At 40.3% G+C, this 20,132-nt stretch overlaps 2 protein-coding genes across 3 annotated transcripts; one reads left to right on the top strand and one right to left on the bottom strand.

The window, feature by feature from the left end:
• Positions 1–7,912: 7,912 nt before the first annotated feature.
• polr1d (RNA polymerase I and III subunit D) lies at positions 7,913–14,054 on the bottom strand. Its single transcript, XM_034597254.1, has 5 exons — positions 13,956–14,054; positions 13,216–13,313; positions 12,721–12,797; positions 9,907–9,989; positions 7,913–8,193 (listed from the first exon to the last, which is right to left on the bottom strand). The coding sequence occupies exons 1-5, from the start codon at positions 13,992–13,994 to the stop codon at positions 8,146–8,148; spliced, it is 345 nt and encodes a 114-aa protein (XP_034453145.1). The 5' UTR covers positions 13,995–14,054; the 3' UTR covers positions 7,913–8,145.
• Positions 14,055–14,690: 636 nt separating this feature from the next.
• On the top strand, positions 14,691–18,410 carry sybl1 (synaptobrevin-like 1). Of its 2 annotated transcripts, none has more exons than XM_034597253.1 (8): positions 14,691–14,918; positions 15,191–15,368; positions 15,945–16,002; positions 17,094–17,231; positions 17,366–17,456; positions 17,831–17,898; positions 17,981–18,073; positions 18,309–18,410. In XM_034597253.1, the coding sequence occupies exons 2-8, from the start codon at positions 15,223–15,225 to the stop codon at positions 18,372–18,374; spliced, it is 660 nt and encodes a 219-aa protein (XP_034453144.1). In that variant the 5' UTR covers positions 14,691–14,918; positions 15,191–15,222; the 3' UTR covers positions 18,375–18,410. The 2 variants fall into 2 exon arrangements, with proteins under 2 accessions (XP_034453144.1, XP_034453143.1); XM_034597252.1 differs by having other exon boundaries at positions 14,692–14,882.
• The last annotated feature ends 1,722 nt before the right edge of the window (positions 18,411–20,132 follow it).

The raw sequence follows: 20,132 nt of genomic DNA, 5'->3' as shown, positions 1-20,132 counted from the left end.
TGAATATTGGCCCTGGTGTTTTGGATTACATTTATATTGTAGCCCACTTGTTTGATGAGAGTATGCAGTAATAAAACATATTTTATAGCATATGTGTTGTTAAGAGTTATTTATTGAACACGCAGAGGAGTGAATGGATTTGTGTTGATCTCTGGTCACTGGTGGTGTCTGATCTGGACATTAAATGACATGTTACAAAATGTATCTGTGTGCATGGTGTTTGGAAAAAATTTAGTTCTCACTGACTTTTCATGTAAATATTTAATGCCCTGTAAATACTAATCTGTTGTTTTATCAGTCGTGTCACTGTACTTCTTTTGCAAATGCTCAAGACTCTGAGTATAGTGATCCCGGTGAGAAACCAGTGCACTCTTGACTCTTTACAGGAGTGAACATAAACAGTCATCTCTGTTATTAACAGACTGTCAAAGGTCCTGTCCTCCACAATTTTCTTTTTTCCTTCCTTTTTCTTTTTGATGAGAAGTTACATTTGGTTTAAATCAGATTTCAAAGAAACATCATCTAGAGAAAACATGTCAGATGTGCTCAGACCAGAAAAAATTCATGGATGGGGATCAAAGTTGTAAATTGGGCCCCTGATCCACTTCCAGCACCGCCTCCCACCCATCCTTATCTCAAATACCGACACGGTCCCAGGTATTATTTATTAATTAATACCATGAAGCGGGGGCTCCACTACAAATGTTTTAATTGCCAAGTACCTGACAAATAAGTAACTCCTCATCCTCCACCCCCACATCTCTCTCTTTGTTTTCTACAGCTCTCCCTCCCTGACCCTCTCCTGCTGCACATCACTTGTCGGACTGTTCAGCTTTCCCATGTGTGTTTACACAAGTATCTAGCCTCTCTGTTTTATTTATACTTCCGGTCCATACGGTCTTCATGCCTCAGTGCAAATTCTTTTGAGGCAGCAAATGATCCAGCGTCAGTCAAAGATTCAAGATAAAAAACTGTCCACTTTCACGATTAAGTCAACAAGCCCTCTTCTGTGTTGGGAAAAGCATAACAACCCTTTTTTCCTGCGCATGACCATGTATTGATTCAGAGTGTGGACGCAGAGAAGAGGAAGAAGGGTTTGCTGTCAGTGTGTGTGTGAGAGAGAGAGAGAGAGAGAGAGAGAGAGAGAGAGAGAGAGAGAGAGAGAGAGGGGCAAGGAGGGGCTGGAGGAATTAATCCGCTGTACTCTGCTCTACAATGAAATGAGGTTTCACTCATTTGAAAACTGCTGAGAACATTTCTCCCAAATTCCAAATTCAACAGATGCAGCTTTAAGACAAATCTGGGGTGGTCTATATACATATTTTATGTCATCATGTCTTGTCAGTGATATGAGTCAGCGTAAACTGTCATACACCTTAGCATAACCCTCGCATGGGCTCCGTCACCCTCCCACCAGAATAAAGATCTTATTTAGCAGTTATCTTGGTTATCTCTGTCAATCTGCTTCTTGGAACTGAGCTGTGGAGCCTCGTGTCTAGCTGTCTGAAGTAATACCAGGAAACGCCTCACGTTTCCTGGTATTGACATGACTTGGGGCCCAAGGTCCAGGTTGGCCCGGGGGGGGCCCTTTCAAAAGGTGCAAAGGTCTGTGGTTGACCCAACACTGGGATTAAGTTAGACAATTTATGTACCGACGTGTAGAAAGCACATTTAACTGGTCGTAACTTGTCACCCTGTTGTTCTGTGGAAACACTTGACCGGTCAAATGTGCCAACCACACATGTGCCATGAACTGACTGTCAAAATGTCACCAACTGGTTAAAGTTGAGCAGAGTGGCATTAAAAAATAAATGTAAAAAAACGTCAGTCATGATGATGGTGAAGCTAACATGCAGTGTTTGATTTATTTGCCTCATAATGATTGTTTTTATTTATTTTTCAAAGAGTCAAAAAGGTACGTACCTCTAAAAAAACGGCTTTAAACTAGCAAACACGTGTGGTAAAGTTGAACAGTGGTAAAGTTGAACAGTGTGACCAGTGTGATCAGTTATTCAATTAATTAGTTTTGAATATTTGCAGGCTTCAGCCCGAAGCTGCTGTGACAGCTGAAGCAGCAGGAGGGGGTCAGGGAGGGAGAGCTGTAGATAATGAAGAGAGAGATGAAGAAGAGGAGGAGGAGGAGGACAGGAGCCAACATGTTGCTGGGAGAGAGCCAGAGTCTGACAGAAAACAGAGATACAGAGCTGTATATAGTGTTCCCTTAGTTATTTGTCACAAGGTAATTGACAGTGAAGTATTTGCAGTGGAGCACCGAGTAAAAAAGGTTTATTATTTACATGTCTGTGATGGTATAAGACTGAAGTGTGTGTGGATGAAAGGCATGACTTGGAAAACTTTGCCCTCTGTTGATTCCTACTGGCTGACCTGATTTCCGTTCATGTCACAGATTAGTTGTTTGATTGAGTTCTGCTGTCTCTTGGAAAGTGAAGCCGTTTCTTGGAACAAGGCTAGGAATGTTATTTATTAGTGGTTATTTTATTTCCTCATTTTGCCCCAGAGTCATTTATAAAGATCGGATTCTGAGGTTCAGTGTTCGTGTTATACAGAAAACTAATTAGGGATAGTGCAGAGAACAATTTTGTTGTGGTTTTTCTCATAACAGCTCACAAACTGCGCAGAACGGACTGCAGTCATAGCTGAAGATCATTCGAATGTAGAATAATTAAATGAAATGAAATTATAAAATTCGATATTTGAAAAAAGAGAGAAAAATGGAAAATTCTTTTATGTAATTCAGTTCAGAGGAATTCCCAGTCAGACTGGTAAACACACTGAAGTTTCACCAATATGTTTCAAATAACACCCCTTCCCCGAGGTACTAAATTCTGAGCACCATGACACAGAGATATTTTGAACAAAACCACATCTAGCGCGGCGGCGCAATCCATTTGGTCACAGCAGTGATCCAGTTTCCCGCTGCTGCCGTAAATGCTTGATTTTCTGAACACATAATGATTTGAGTCTTCTGGCCATGTTTTTAGACTTTTGGTCTCTCTGTCCTGCTGCCAGCATCTTCCAATTTCATGTGTCTTTGCAAAAAAGGTTTGAAATCATTTTCAACACTTATACTGGCTGTTTAAGTCCTGTCTTCATTGCTGATCCCAGGATACCTGTTACATGTGTGTGACTTGAAATGAAAACAACACACTCTTTGTCTTACAAGTAAAAGTTGATTCCTAAAAATTGTAATCTTTATTCACTTCAGTAAACTCAGAGGTTTTGCTGCTCTCGTCACACTCTTTCTGGTATTAGATGATCTAATATCACCAGAAGTGACAGTGGATAATGTAAAATCAAACTGGGTCAGGTCGCTGACTTGCTGACACATGTTCAGCTTTACTACAAGTGTACTCTTCCAAATCAAGTTTGATTTATTGAATTCTCTGAGTTTTCACTTAGGTTGAGACGTTTTCAAATTTACATTTATAACTAAAACCAGTACATTTTTTTATATTAAAGTAACATTTTGACATTTTAGGAAACAGCTTCACATTTGCCTGACACCCCGGATATAGAACAGGACAGCAGAGTGGCACAGGTGAAACGTGCTGGGCCCATATCCCAGAGGTAGATGGATCAAAACCATCCTCGACTAGCAGCAACTAGCATGTTTCACACCAGATTCAGACAGATGTGTTTCCCCATTACCAGACCAGCTAAGCTAACTCCCTGCTCCACACGAGGGCGGTACCAATGTTTTTGTCCAACTCTGAATAACTACTTAATGACCGGTTCGGAAAGGAGAACAAGGAATTAGTGCCAACTTAATTTTAAATGCCTGAGTAGATATTACCTCCCATAGTGCAAACGGTTTGTCAGAGGAGATTCCTGGCGTCTTTTCCTTCACACTGGTCCGTCCCCAAGACGCAGCGCTGCATGAACATGAGACTGACAGAGGGATATGATTAACCAACTCATTATATACACTTCTCTCCCTTCATTTCCCCTCTCTGTCTTCTTGGCTCTGTGAGTCCCACGCACCACATTCCTCTGCTAATGGGGACATTCTAGCTTCCACTTCTTTCGTCATTCGTAACCCATGGTTTCAAAGGACAGATGAAAGCAATTTGGTGTTTGAGAAACTCCACACTTTAGCATTGGACATCCCTCAAACAGTGCTACATGAGTCGTACAAAAATAAGGCAGGAAGAAAACTATAGGCTAATTGCGCTAATTAAACAAAGAGCTCCACAGAAAAGAACTGGATCGGCTACAAACAGAATTTAAAAAATAAATAAATCAGACATTACTTGACACTGAATCATGGAATGTGAATGGAAATTGACAGGTGAAAGAGCAAATTAAAGGAAATTTACTCAGTTGACATGTTTAATAAAAAGCAATTAGGGGCAGGGGGATAAATTACTTTATTACTTGAAAGCAGAGAACACATTTTACAAAATCAAGGATCCTACAACAAACAAAATATGTAACAATCAGTTATAACTGTACAAAAACAATTTATATGCACGGTCAAAAACAATCTGATTCATACCTCCGCCAAGGCCTCCCTTAAAATTCAATCCAGCCTTATAGCTAAACCAACAAAACAATGCAGGAGATGAAACCATAATCTCCGTTGCAGGAGATTAAACCACATTGAAATCCCCTCGATCCAAAATTTTATTTGGACCCACATCAAATAGCTCAAACTCATCAACATCAGCCCACTGAATACGCCTGATTGTTTTCATCAACATCCATGAATTATTTCCTGCGGAACTGGTAAAAATGGCACAATGAAGGTCCTATCTCGCAATGTAGAAGAGAGTGGAAAAGAAAATCCCCAAATCCACCCCTTTGTCCGCATCCGACCCAAAATGTAAATATTACACCAAGTTTTGTTGAAATCTGTTCAATAGTTTTGACTTAATCCTGCTGACAAACAAACCAAAAAACAAAACCAGCTTCTAATTTGTGACTCTAGGGCTGAAGAAATTAAAAACCAGACCACAGGGTTTTTCCACCATGAAGAACTGAAAGATTGAGATGAAAGATCTGCTGAGCCACATAATGATGCTCTAGGATAAAAATAAACTTAAATGTGGACGTTATTGGAATCAATTACTGAACTAAGATTATAAAATCCACATTCTGGAAAAAACATTTGAAATACCCACGGACAATAAGTCTAGATCTGACCGATACAAGATAACCTTGGCTGAGCATGGGTTGTATCACTGAGGCCAAATATAGAAATAAATGGAGCCACATCAAACTCATTTGGAACAAACAGGACTGTAAGATAAATCCATCACTGTAGCAAAGTTTATCGAAGCGTTTAATGAGGACATCATTCAGAATAATATTGCTGGTATAAAAATTCTAGGTCAAGAACATAACATTTCTTTCTAGACAGATGACACTTTAATGTAACAGGATGTATAGGAAGGAACATCCCAATAGATTGAACACATTTATAAGAAATTAAGGATAATTCAACTCATATTAAGCTTACATTAGCTTGACATTGAGTCATTAAATTCACAATTTGTTTAGCGTATTCCGTTTGTTTCAGACTCTTCCAGTTGAAATAACTGGAAACAAATTAAAATATGGGATAATTTGCTATGTGGTACAAGGAAAGATCATATATTCGCCCAGTTGAGGATAATGTTTTGTTAATGTCCAATTCTGATCAAATGAGAAGGAAATTAAAGAGAACATGTCCAGGGCAGCTTCAACTCAGGCAAAGTTAAATGATAAAATCTAATGTAAACATGTCACAACAGGATCAACTAATCTCATGGTTAACTGCCCTCACTGTGTTAAATAAATAAGTTGCTCCCCTGACCTTGACTTTTGGATGTGAGCTAAAAGAGATGGGATAATCACAGCCTCTCCCCATACTCTGTACTTTAAACAAGGGACACTGCGCAATTTCCAGATGTTGAAAAGCTTAACATTCTTTTAAGTTTTCCAAACAGTTCTATGTTTAGAGTCAAAAGGTGAAACAACATATTGAAAGGTTTTATTCGAGCTTATATGACAGATTTATATATTTCATATTATTCCAGGACTATATGTGGGAATTCAGGAGATTAAAATAGACATAAAATAAAAATGGGAAAGGAGACAGTTGCATTCCAGAGGAAGTAGGAACCAAATATTGTGAATTTCAGCAGTTTATAAGGCTCCACCTCATGGAGAGCACTAAACTTGAAGAGTCGAAGTATAGTTTACCACACATGCTCGCTATGTGGCTCTCAGGAGACCAACCGCCACCACCTGTTTTGGTCCAAATCCACTCTAATGGAACACAGGAAGGTGAAAGTGATATGTGTTATCATTATCAATGTTTTGTTTTAAGATGTGTGATGAGTGGTCTTCCACCGAGGCCGTAGTCATGAAGTGAACATTTGGGGGGGACCAAACTCTCACATCTCATTAACACACGAGATGAATTTTCAGGTATTTTGTTATTTAAGTCATCTTTTCTCCTCCCCTCTTCTCCTCTCCTCCACTATTCTTCTCTTCTCTTCTCCTCCTCCCCTTCTCTTCTCTTCTCTTCTCCTCTCCTCCCTCATGCATGGACAACCCCACAAGCAACAAACTTTGTATAAAGCAAGCATTTTTATCCACTCCCATGTTGATAAGAGTATTAAAAAGTAGAAAAATATCCCTTTAAGGTACATTTAGAACAGATACAAAAATTCCGATTAATCGTGAGTTAACTAATGACAATCATGCAATTAATCGCGATTAAATATTTGAATCGATTGACAAATTGACAAATACATGTAGGCCAAGTCTGTATATTCGGATTAGACTGGTATAATTTCCTTATTTGATTACAATCATCCCCATTGGTTCCTTGTCTCACTCACCTCCTTGTCACCTGCTCTCCCTGCAGCAACCAAGTTATCTCCCTCTTTACTCTAAAGAGGTGGTGTTTTTGGCCATTATGTTCCCGGAATGAATCATTTCAAATTTCTGTTCTGAATAGCAATGATTATTAAAGTTAAATCAAGAAGCATTGACTCATTTTCACTGTTCTCAACTCACTTATCTTGTGTTTAGAGACCCAAAAAACATCCGAATATCACCGGCACCCTTTCTCTTTGACATGATGACACTCACTTAAATCCTTGATAAAAACAACAATGTTAATATTTTAACTTATGGGTTTGTTGGTACTTACTGTTGGTCGCTGGGTGAATGAGTGGCTGCAAATACTCCCGGTGCAATATTTAATTATTATTATGACTACTGCCCTGTTTTCCCCTTTCGACTCATCCCAGCTGCACTGACCTGATCAGAAGTCTCAACACTGGGGCTCATCCAGCTGCTGGAAGAACTGTGACTAGCCTATTGTTTTGGTCCTCAATACGTTTTGTCATAAGATTGAAACAGAATTGTGTACGATAACCCTTACAGAGATTTCATTTAATCGGGATTAACATTTTATTTGAGCTTCTACAATCGACATCTAAATATGAACAGAAATATATTAGGAATATTGGGTTTAGCTGCTGGAAAAGCCATTTTATAAAGCAAAGGCTTATGCAAAACACCTAACTATAAGGACTCTTTATTTGGCCCTTGCACAACCAATCATTTTATCTGGACTGAATGAAATGATGGGCTAGCGTTCCTGTTTTGGAGGGGGTGGGACGCATTGGTTATATATTTTCCAGGATTACAAACCCTAGCTTTATATGAGAAACCACCCCCTGGATCAGTGTGGGAAGATATCTTACTAAAGATGATTGTGTTAACTGCTGACATTCAACCCTAAATTATAAAAAAAATAATTTAATGAAAATAAATATTATAGCATGGGTCAAATGGCCGAGTAATTTAGTGGTGTCGTAAAATCGTTCCATGAAATCCCACAAAGATTTTGTTGACTTAGTTTAATGTTTGTGTCACTAATAATTACAACAACTCGTGTAAGATAAACACAAGAACACACATTTATTATACATCAAAATCATTTGAGCGGATTAAAAAAAGAAAACTGTACAACTGTTTGAATGTGACGTGTGAACTAGTTCAATAGGTGGAAGAACGTGTCATTCCGTCCTCTAGCTAGTAAACAAAACATGAAAGGGGAAATATCAAAGTAAGTCATTTTTTTTAACAGTTTTTTAGATGTCCACAGTCGCACATACGTGATGCTCTTCATTCCATGGGTGGCTCCTCCCTCTCTTTGAACGCATTAACTCTCCCCTGGAACAAAATAAAAGAACATGTCGTAAGTGTTGGAGCTGAAACAACACGGAGGATGTTACATAAACTCTTACAGTCTCCTTTCACAAAGGGACCAGTTTATAAAAGCAGCCATATGACCCAGGGTTTCTTCCTGTATCCCACATGAAAATAATATTATTCCATATGTGAAAATTAAAGTTCACATCTTGCTTGTCTACCGCTGTAGGGAGGTCAGAGCCCGGGTCATATTCTGTATAAGGAGCCCTGTGATGAGCCTTGAGCTGCTGACTAAAGTCTTCCATATACTGTGAAACATCAGCTGTCATCCAGTAAACAGACTGTATGATCTGTAAATGGGTCAAAGCCGAGCAGCTGCAGCTACTTAAATGAAAATTACACTAAAACGGATACATATTTAGAATTATGTGTACTTTAGCTTGTCTGTTTGAACTGAAACTGGCCCATAACTCAATATCAAGTCATTGCAGTACAAGTGTGAACTGACCCAAATGCGTCCTTGGTGCATACTGAGATCTGATCACTGGATCAGAGTGGAATGTATGCGACCATATTCTTTTGCTGTGTGAACACAAATGTGTCCTGGGCCACATGGATCCACAAAGATCGCCTACTCAGCTGACATCCTCTTATCTCTACAAACAGATTCTACGTGTGAATTTCCAGAATCTGTAAGCGAGGAATAACATTTTCAGGGTGAGAGTCTTCTGGCTTCTGTTTCTAGTTTGACCAATTACGTTTGAGCAGGCTTTGGTTACTCACAGGTAAACAGTCCATGTGGAGAGCAAAAGAGACGGAACACATTGACCGAAATACATCTGCTATCTTTTTATTTTATCTGCATTCATATGCAGATAGCTGTTGATAGAGATGAGCCAAAATGTCATCTGGACCTAAAAAACCTACAAAACATTTTGCAATTTGTGTTTTATGTGGAGAAACTGGTTTCATAAAAGAAGCTTGGAAGCCCCAAAATATTGGCTTTTGCCTCGAGAGGCAAATTCATCGTCAGATGATAGCTGATGGGTTCCAAGATTGAAGTCCTCTGACCCACTACAGTTTTACAATAATTCCAAAGTATCTTTACTAGGGCTGTCAAAATGAACGCGTTAATTTTTTTAACGCATTAACGCATGCACAGAATGTGTTAATGCATTCTGCACATCGAGGCGAATTACTCCGCTGGTCAACAAGAGATTCTTCTGCTCTTTTCTAATCACTCACACTTAGAGCAGATTTTTATAAAAACCTGCTGAATTAATATTTATGTTCCTGGATAAACAGGACAAGGCAAGAAGTATTTCTCGCCTGTCTGCAGCTGTGTGTCAATGTGTGTCTGTCCTGATCCGGAATCAGCGCGAAACATGTTTTGTCTCTGCATCGATGCAGTGTCGTCCGCATCGCGATGCATCTAAGAATCGAGAAATTTCCCCACCTCTACGATGACCACATAAAGACTCTAGAATCTTTTTTTCATAACAGAGCTAAGTGCGACTCGTGATTCATTCGACCCTCCTGGACACCGGTGGCATATGTGATTAATGGCATATTGAGCAGGGAACTGAGATCCGATCACAAGTTGTCATAGGAGACACATTCAGGATGAATTTCAATACAAACTAAGAGCTGAACACTTATGATTGGATCTCTCAGGATGGATGTTAATAGCAGGTCTGAACAGGGTCACTGTTCCATATGGACACACAAGCTTACCTGGAAGGTGTTGAGAACATGCTGACAAACATCATTGAGGTCATTCAGACCTCTCCGCAGAGGCTCTGTGGCTGCAACGCCCCCTGAAACACACAGCAGATACCTCATAATAACACCACCACCATTAATTAAAAGTAAGTACAAAATGAGGCGTGACATATTTTAACATCACTATGTTCACGAATTATTTTATTTATTTGCAAAAATGAACGAAATGAATGAAGATTAACGACTTCCAAGCGTGTGCCCGTTTTCCCTGCGGTCATGGTGGGGAACGATAAATAACAATCAGTAGAGCACAAACCTTCCCGAAGGCCAATTCTACACATGTCTGTGTATAAAAGGAAAAAGGAAGAACAACATAATCATCTGCACCAAATTGTACAAACTCACAAATCTCAACATCATAAATGTCAGATTATTTTAACATCAAGATCCAGAATTTTTTTTCTAGCAGTGTGGAGCAATTCTGTGGGCCATGAATCACATTTGGAGAGGATGTCCCAAAGTGCTGCAGGGAGAAGGTCTCTACAGGCGGAGGAACAACTAGGTCCTCATAGATGATGCCTAATGGGCGGACCTGCAGAGGGTCAAGGCCAACAAACACCAGAATCACCACTCAAAGCCGTCAGGAACCCATCTGACTAGGAGATGAAGGTGGATCTGAGGAGGAGACTTGCATTTCTCAAACAGGTGGCAGTAAACTTATGTTGACCACACATGGTTCTTCTATCCAGGTCCACAAAACCATCGTACTAGTTGAAGTCACAGTGCCATGGGACGACAGATTATCCATCTCTCACCAACTGAAGAAAGCCAACAAGACCCGTGTCGAAGGAGTGAATTCTACAATACTCCCCATTGAAAATGTTACACCTTCCCAGCAACAACTGAAGAAAGGCGAGATAGTCATGGCAGCTGAGATCAGCTCAAGAAACCTTAGGGCACAAGAGACCACAGTTGGAATCCTTCTGCAAGTGAAAGCCAATTAAAGCTGCTTTCAGACATGCACCCAAGTTCGGACATTTTCCAGTGGGGGCCTGTATGTGAGAATGCAAATATCTGAGTCAGTTGCTCCAGAGAGCTTCAGGAGCTTTTCCTGCCAGCCCCCTAGTTGCATGTCAAAGCAAGGTCATGTGAGAAAACAGAAGGAGAATTTCTGGAAAAGTCACAGTTAGCAAGTTGGTGAGTTTATGACATTTCTAACACGCAACAGACACAAAACTGGAGAAATTCCAATATCTCAGGATGAAAAAGAGGAGCCATAAATGTAGAAGACGCCAGAATGTATACGTCATGTCCTGCCTCCTGCATGCTCTACCCAGGCACCAACCCTCACATAAAAGGTCCAGACATTCCTGTTGTTGTGTCTGACCCAAACAATCACTTGACACCAGAAAATGTCCAGACATTTTCCAGATTTCATGTCTGAAAACAGCTTATGTCATGGAAGCCATGCAGGCTGAGGGGCGAAATGCTTGTGTCCTTTTGGACATACAGAAAGGTCTCCAACAGAGTGAATCTCCAACAGGTCTCTGCACGGCTACCACCATGGGACAGCCTCAAGCGGAGGACATCAAACAACATCCCTTACACCCAGCCCAGGCCCCACTGCCTGCGTGAGCGGCTCGTGAAGCAGATCTGCTGCATGCAGCGGTTGTCTGTTGTTCACAGCGACAGTGAGGTTTCTTGTATGCACTGTATTTCGTTGAGTAAACGTAAAGCTATATACTCAACTAAATGCCAGGACTCTACATCATGAGTTTAGGTTACGGTCCTGCAATAACAAGAAAAACCTTCTTAAAACAAATGAATGGATTCAGTCAACAGAAACGCTTTTACTTTGAAAAGGGTACTTGAAGTGTTGCAAATATTTGCGTTGTGACATATTCAACAGAGAGACATTAAAACTGTGGTGAAAGATCTTTTTCACAGTTTATTTAGCTGTGAACCAAATGTGGAGAAAATTGGCAAGACCTGGATTCTCTAGAAGTGTGAACAGGGCCTGAGCCGACATTGTGGCCACTCTTATCTGATAACATGGCCACAAAATGAAAAGCAAGATACGCCACGTCACACACACGCCGCTCATGCAGGCAGTGTAGTCCGGGCTTTAGTAGTTTCTGCAATGTCTGCTTGTAGCAAAGCATCTCAGATTTGTATTCCACCTGAGAATTGTCGAAAAAAAGTCCTTTCTCACAATATTAATGAAAGTGATCATTCTTTGATCTGCCTCTCAAACCAGATCTGCACCAAAATTGAACTGATTCTTCCCCAGCCTGTGCTCAATTCCTGCCATCAAAATTTTTTTTTTTTAAACTCAGGTAATAGCACAACTTCATTGGTGGAAGTAATTACAGCTGAAAATGTCAACGCACAGTAGGAGCCTGGGTTTTTCCTGGTGCCTGAAAGGTAACTGTGTCTTGCTGTGATGAAGCAGTTAGGAATGATCCTCCAGGCATGCTGAAAGTTAGTTCAACAACAACAAACAAGTTGTTTTCTCCATCCTGCAGACTCCTTTCATGTGATGCGGCTGCTGCTTTCTGTTGGCACTTTGTTGTTTTCTAACAAGGCAAGTGGTTATAGTCTGTGGACGAGAGCAACAGGGTATATGTGCATGTGTGTCCCAAACTGGCTTTTCCTGTGCCGCTCAATGAACAAAGTGAATGCACCAGACTCTAATTAACAAGTTTAAGTGTTTGCAAGACGGTCCAGAAATAATAATTCTCAAGCTGTCGGACACACAAAAATTGCACGCATGAACAAGCCTGGTATGTTGGATGACGTGATGGCAGTGCGAATGGCTTCTCTCACCTCGTGTCTGAATCCGAAAGTTGATCTTGCTCTCAGAAGGGTGGGTGATGGTGTAGCCGCAAAAGTCCACATCCACACTAATGAAACACAGGAAGGTGAAAGTGAGATTTGTTATCATTATCGATGTTTGGCTTAAAATGGGTGGAGGCATCATTTTCCCACCATCAATTAATCCCAGCTGACCTCTCACTGACAGAACAAACAGAGAGAGAGAGAGAGAGAGAGAGAGAGAGAGAGAGAGAGAGAGAGAGAGAGAGAGGAGGAATCACAAACACACTTATGAGTCCATTTTTTATGTGATTATCATGAAAGGTCGGAATCAGTTGCAAGGAGGGGAAACATTCCAGCAAATGGAAAAATCCGTCACAGTCTTTGCGCTTCAAATGTGATAAATGCGACAGAGGGAGGTGGTGCAAATGTTTTTGATGGAGTAAAAGAGGTCAAATGTAATGACCGTGACGTGACAAGCAACGGTTCGTTAAAACACTGACTAACTTTTTCATGATCATGTATCTGAGGGAGTTGCCCAGTGTATGGTCTTCCTCGTGCAGCACAAACGTCACACAGCCCTCATCAGCCCCATCAGCTTGGACCTAGAACACAAAATAACATTGATTAAAACATCACACATCCAACCCTGAACAGGATGAACACACACACACACACACACACACACACACACACACACACACACACACACACACACACACACACACACACACACACACACACCATCCTTAGGAATTAGGAGAATTGGTCACACTGAGAGGAAACTATTAGGCAATGACAATAAATTAAACACGTATCTGACTGATGCACAGTGACAAGAGTCAGTTTAGCAGATTGAACTAAATGCTGACAAACAGAGGCAAGGCTTGAGCACGACTGCCCCCTAGTGGACAAACACTGAGTCAGCTATGGACTGAGAAGGAAGCAGATGTCTGGTCGATAGACTGATTCACTTAACAGATCAATTATAACTCGACATAACACCACTCATCATACGTGTCCATAGATCAGCTTGTATTTGAGAAAGGAGGTTTCATTTTGTTTAAACTTTAGTTCAGGTGGAATCCAAGTCTTCTCATAGTGTAGCTCCCCACGTGAGGATTTTAAACGTGGTCAAAATGCTGCTTTAACCTGAATTTTTTTACAGACCGTGTTAAACAACAACAATACAATGTTAGCAGGAGACATTATTTGTATTAATACATAAAAGGATTTTCGCTTGTTACCATCTCCAGCACTGGTTTCTTTTCGCCTTCTGCAGCCATGCTTTCACATTCCCACTCAGCCAGTCAACAGTAAGCCGGCAGGCTTTTCTCCCTGATCGCTGTCTGACAGGCAAGAGGAGGAGCAACGTGAGTTTGTACCTTGGCCAACAAAGGGTTTCTGTTCTTTAATATTGTTCTAAAACATGTTAGAGTTATGACCGTAAACAAAAAATATTTATAAGTATAAGAACATTAGCATGAGATGCACAGTAGTCATTGATAGAAGTCAATAGTTTTTAGATATGTGGAAAACCTGATCTTGTCTGAAAGAAAGTCTATTCGGTGTAAGTTTTTAATGAAAGAAAAAAAATTAATCTGGATGACGGTCTGGGCTGACTTGACAACAATTGCTTGTCTGTTTATTGATCTGGATGTAAAAGATAAAGATGATCCTGGCGTAAGCAACATTGACAGATAGAGCAGCTATTTGATGCAAACATACAAAAATGTAAAATAAAACATTTATTATGGTCATTTCTTCACCAGAGATATGAATTGTGAAGTAATGTATAAGCGCCTATTTATCAACCGTAAACTCAACAGTAGAGCGATGTTCGCCTGTCAGACAAAAACCAGGGCTGAAGTACCCTGGCGTCGCCATAGCGGAACGTCAGTATGAAAACATGTGACGTCAACACTACATAACAGGAAGTAGAATAACTTATACTAATAAGTGAAGCGAGCATAATAGAGTGAGACGGGTGAGAGAGGTGGTACGAACTACATTACCCAGCAGCAGAGTGATTGGCTTCCGGTGTGGACGGCTGGGCGATTTTGCAAACCAGAAGTCACTCGGAAGGGATTAGCTAGCTCGCTAGCAGCTGGGACGTCTTTAGATGTCGGAATCTGCGCTAAATGAGCGGCTTTGAACAGGGTGGACACATCGAGGTATCGAATTTATTATCACACTTCACTACGAACTGCGTTAGCTTCGTATACAGAAACGTCACGTGTTGCTGTGTTAAACACTCATCTGCCGTATTATTTACATTGCTCAACAACATCATTAGCTAGCTTGCGAGTTTTCCTGCCACCGTTAATCTGTCTTTCGGTTTCATTTCTTGTGACTGTTTGCTGTCTACTGGACCTTGTAGACAGTATTGATTTAGTGGATACTAGCCACTGAGTTTTTCATAAATGTCTGTGTTTCTCTGCTCCTTCCTGCTGGCTAACATCTAACATCTATCTGCTGTCAGTGAGTATTGGAGCTGAAATCCCAGCTGTTGCCATGGCAATCCTGTTTGCTGTGGTGGCTCGTGGAACCACCATCCTGGCCAAGCATGCATGGTGTGGTGGGAACTTCCTGGAGGTGACTGAGCAGATTTTAGCCAAAATACCCTCCGAGAATAACAAGCTGACTTACAGCCACGGCAGGTAGGACGAGTGCACACGTCCATACACGCATACACGCGCATCACACAACAGTCATGTGACTACTGCGGTCTTCCATCTTTTCAACTTTAAGTAAGTTACTATCGTGCAGATTTGTAACAATGCTGGTCTGATCCCATATGTGGGACAGCAGTGAACATAAACACATCGCTGGTAACCTAACCAATCTGTCCATGGACCAGTAATGTCCAAAAGTTGAAAATATTTTCCACGTGGACTGGTATAATAACACGAGTGATGAGCCAGATCAGTAAAAAAGAAATCACAGAAAGGTTCAGCCATGGGAATTCACTATGTTAAACAGTAAAGTGGCATCACATGCCTAAAGGACACAGTTCGGTGTGTCCTTATTCAAATAACTTGGCAGCAGATAGAGTAAAATACCCGTGCCATTTAGATTTGCAGCCTCTTTACTGCTGTTTACTTCTGGTTTATGATCCCTGAGACTTTTTATAGTGCATATAAATTATAGTGCCTATAAAACCGATTTAAAATTCAACTGTTTGCTTTCAATCGAATATATGTCATGTTGACTTTTTTTTCTTTTTTCTTTCCCAGCTATCTCTTTCATTACATCTGCCATGACAGAATCATATACCTGTGTATCACTGATGATGTAAGTATACAATTGGGAAAAAAGGCCATCTGTAAATGATCAAGGTCCCTTGAAATGACAGAAATGGGCAGGATTTAATCAAGAAAGTCTATTTATAATTTAGATGTGAATATATGCCCCAGCCACTTTGAGTAGTATACAAGTATACAACTTTACTGCAATACAAGCAGTGTCACTGCTGTCAGGACCTGCAGATTGTATGAAAAGAGGCCAAATAGGTCTTTTATTTCATCCTGATTAGATTAGTGCAATTCATTGTGGAGCCATAAAAATACCTCACGCCTTCAGCAGGTTCAAAACACACTCGGCTTTTAACGAGTACTATAATACAAGATCACATCACCGTTGTCTTATCCTCTCCTCAGTTTCAGAAGTGGTTTTAAGATTTTGCTGATCACCTTCAAAGCACTTCATGAAGATCACCTTTAAAACACTATAAAGCACTGGGGGCTGAGTCAGATAGATTGCTAAAATACTGCTCCCTTAAGAGCCATCGCAGAGCGTTCGGCAGGGCTTTGTTGGCTGTTACTAAATCCAGGCTCAAGACAGAGTGAACAGGCAGTTTTGTTCCTCAGCTCTGGAACTCCCTGCCCGAGGATCCAGTGCTGCAGAATCAATCATATTTTGAAATCCCTTTTACACAAGCCATTTATTAATCCTAGCACACAATTTTTAATTACCTACATTTTAAAAATCTATTTTATTGTTTTAATGCTGCTATTATTTCATTTCCTGCTCTTATTATCCCTGACCGAAATTGTTTTAATCCTGTTTCAACATATAGCACTTTGTAACTATGTTTTGAAAAGTGCTGTATAAATAAATAAAGATTATCTTTACTATTATTGTTATTATTATTAGTAGTAGTAGTAGTAGTAGTAATAGTAGTAGTAATATTAGTATTATTATTGTAGGGTTCAGCCAATCTTAATTTTTTTTATATTCAAATATTTGGCCTTAAACCAAAGTTACTTCAACAGTACACTCAAATACATTGTAACAATGTCGAAAAAAGCCAATGTTTGTTTCACTAGATCGTTAGATTAGTGTGTGTTTCTGATTTCTGTATATTTATTTCTTCTGTGTCAAAGGACTTTGAGAGATCACGTGCATTCAGCTTCCTCAGTGAAGTCAAGAAGCGTTTCCAGACCACATACGGGTCTCGAGCACAAACAGCTCTGCCGTACGCCATGAACAGCGAGTTCTCCTCAGCAATGGCAGCTCAGATGGTGAGTATGACAAGAGTCAGCATATGCAGCTCTGTGACTTATTTTCTTCTGTAGTCTATAATATACAGTTTCATCAAGTACACTTTTCATTTCCTTATCTTCCTCAACTTCTCTCCGTTTTTATTTCTCTGTAGAAACACCACTCGGACCCACGCGGATCTGATCGTCTCACCGAGAGTCAGTTGCAAGTGGATGACCTGAAGGGCATTATGGTCCGCAACATAGGTCAGCTGCTCACGGGTGTCTTCATACACAGATGCCTCATTTAAATTGAGTTATAAGATGATATCAGATTTACTTGTCTAATGTGATTATTTAACTGAATCAGAAAAAGTTTGTTGTTTAGACTGAAATTCCACTGGATGCACGTGATGTGGAGGAATCATTGACCTCTTCATCATACTGTGCCAGCGCAGCCCTGGTATTCGTGGCCATCATGCCCAAAGCAAATATTACAATATTTTAATACACATTTTGTTGAAAGCTGTAGGACCACTGTCTTAGCTGTCAGTCCATTTTACACCACAATTTGGCACAAATCTAATTACGCTGGACCTTTTGTGCTTCCCAAGTTAAGCTGACTCGCTGTCTTTTTACAGACTTGGTAGCTCAGAGAGGAGAGAGGCTGGAGTTGCTGATTGACAAGACAGAAAATCTGGTTGATTCAGTGAGTTTAAATCCCATGGTTTAGTCCTATTTGATACATTTAATTTGGCACTGATGTTATTTTTCTCTCCGTCCTCTTTCAGTCGGTCACATTTAAGACGACGAGTCGCAACCTTGCACGAGCCATGTGTATGAAGAACCTCAAGCTGACTCTGGTCATTGTGCTGGTGAGCGTGGTGAGTACGAACAGTAATGATAATTGGTAAGAAGGTTATTTGCTACAAGGCAGTGTAATTGTTTAATCCAAGGGGGGTGGATTATTAATTAAGCGCCCTTGTGTTGAGAAAATGCACAAAAGTGGAAACAGTGCTTACTTTAAGATTGACTGTTGGAGTCTCTCCTGTATTGCTCACTATGTGATCAATCAGACAGTTGTGCAGGAAGTGAACTTTGTCCTTGTGCTCTTTTCAGGTTGTCCTTTACATTATTGTCTCTGCTGCCTGTGGAGGCCTCCGCTGGCAGACTTGTGTCAAATGAGAGGAGAGTAGGGACAAAAAAAGTGGGAGATAGAGGAAAAAAAAAAAAGGACGAGGAGGGGAAAGCACCTGTTCAACTCTGCCTGCTAATGGACACAAAAGGAAACACAGCTTTCCTTGCTTTACCCCTTAAGCTTCATCATCCCTGGAAGACACATGCTGCTGCTCCTCCTCCTGCATCCTTCCTTCCCCCCCTTTGATGGTGTGCACATTGACTTGCCTGCTGGAGAGGGAGTCCCACTTCTTACCCACACTTATGGACAGCAGCTGTGTGGCCGCAAACTGATGTGGAACAATAATCTTGTCTTATTCTAGTCTGATATGTTCATCCTGTCTTATGCACTTAGTGGCCTCATGTATCAGTCTGTGATACTGTCCTGCACCGATCTATGTCCTTTAATCCATTGAGACTAATGCCAGAATCACAATGAGCAACAAAGATAGCAGAGATTACTTGGTTATTTTCCTGCATTTAATTTGATGACAATGAGAGATGTGGGACCTGGAGGTAGCAAGTTACATTACTGTGTCTGGTCATATAACTGAAAACTATTTTCTGTTGGTTTGACAAAACTGATGCAGTATACAGAGATCCTGATTTACATGTTTTAAGTACCAAGCACAGTAGTATCTTCCTAATGGCTGTACAAAACCAGATATGATCATACAAATAAACATTGTACATTTGATTGATATTACTGATTCTAAGACCTGAGGGTTCAGTCAAGACCGATTTATTGAGAAAGTTAGTTCCTTTTTTCCCACCAATGGATTTGAGGCTTGATTTGCCTTTTTACGTTTTACTAGGATTCTCAGTGTGCCCATATGTTCTTTCTGTTAACACAATGCACTTTTTACATTGTACATAAATTTGCTTCCTGGCATCATATGGTTTATATAATCATGTAATTATTTAATTATTGTAAATTCAGATTTGAAATAATAAACTCTGATGATCTGTACAGATGGAAAGCTAAATGTATGGCTTTTATTTCCACTGGAGCGAAATCTTTTATTATATATACATCCGCCAAGGAGGTTGTGTTTACGTCTGCATTTGTTGATTTGTTAATCATTGACACACTTTATTCATTAAGTTACAAACTGTTTCTTCAAAATCAATGTTGTAAATACTGTTATTTTGCTGATGTTCTCAGTTACACGCAGCATCTATTGCACACATGTCTGTCCTGGGAGAGGGATCCCTCACATGTGGCTCTCTCTCTAGGTTTCTACGTTTTTCTTCACCTGTTAAAAGGGTTTTTTGGTAGTCTCTCCTTACTCTTGATGAGGGTTAAGAACAGAGCGTGTCACACCTTGTCAAGCCCTATGAGACAACTTGTGATTCGTGAATATGGGCTATACAAATAAAATTAGATTGATTGAGTGTTAGTTCGCAGGATTTGCGCAAAAACAACCCAATCGATTTCCATGAAATTTTGTGGAGAGGTGGGGCCTAAGGAGGAAGCTAATAATTTTGGGTGAATCCAGATCAGGGGATGCATTCAGGAGAAAAAAAAAAAATTCTCACTTTTAACGTCGCAATATAACTTTTTTTAAATTTGTAATCTTATTTTTTTTACATTTTCGTTGATTTCTCAAATATGAATCCATGGATCTTGATGAAAACAGTTTAGGGGACTGATCTCTCTGAGTGTGTGCAACCATGTGCAGATCCACATAAAACTGTCACGAGAGGCCTGTTGGGCCTGGGCGGAGGTTTACTCTCATTCCAGTAGTAACTCAAGCGTTGTGTGTG

Source organism: Hippoglossus hippoglossus, chromosome 10, assembly GCF_009819705.1.
Source record: "Hippoglossus hippoglossus isolate fHipHip1 chromosome 10, fHipHip1.pri, whole genome shotgun sequence".
NCBI lineage: Eukaryota > Metazoa > Chordata > Actinopteri > Pleuronectiformes > Pleuronectidae > Hippoglossus > Hippoglossus hippoglossus.
Note: the sequence above shows the minus strand (reverse complement) of the source record. Positions and strands in the feature narration are given on the sequence as shown.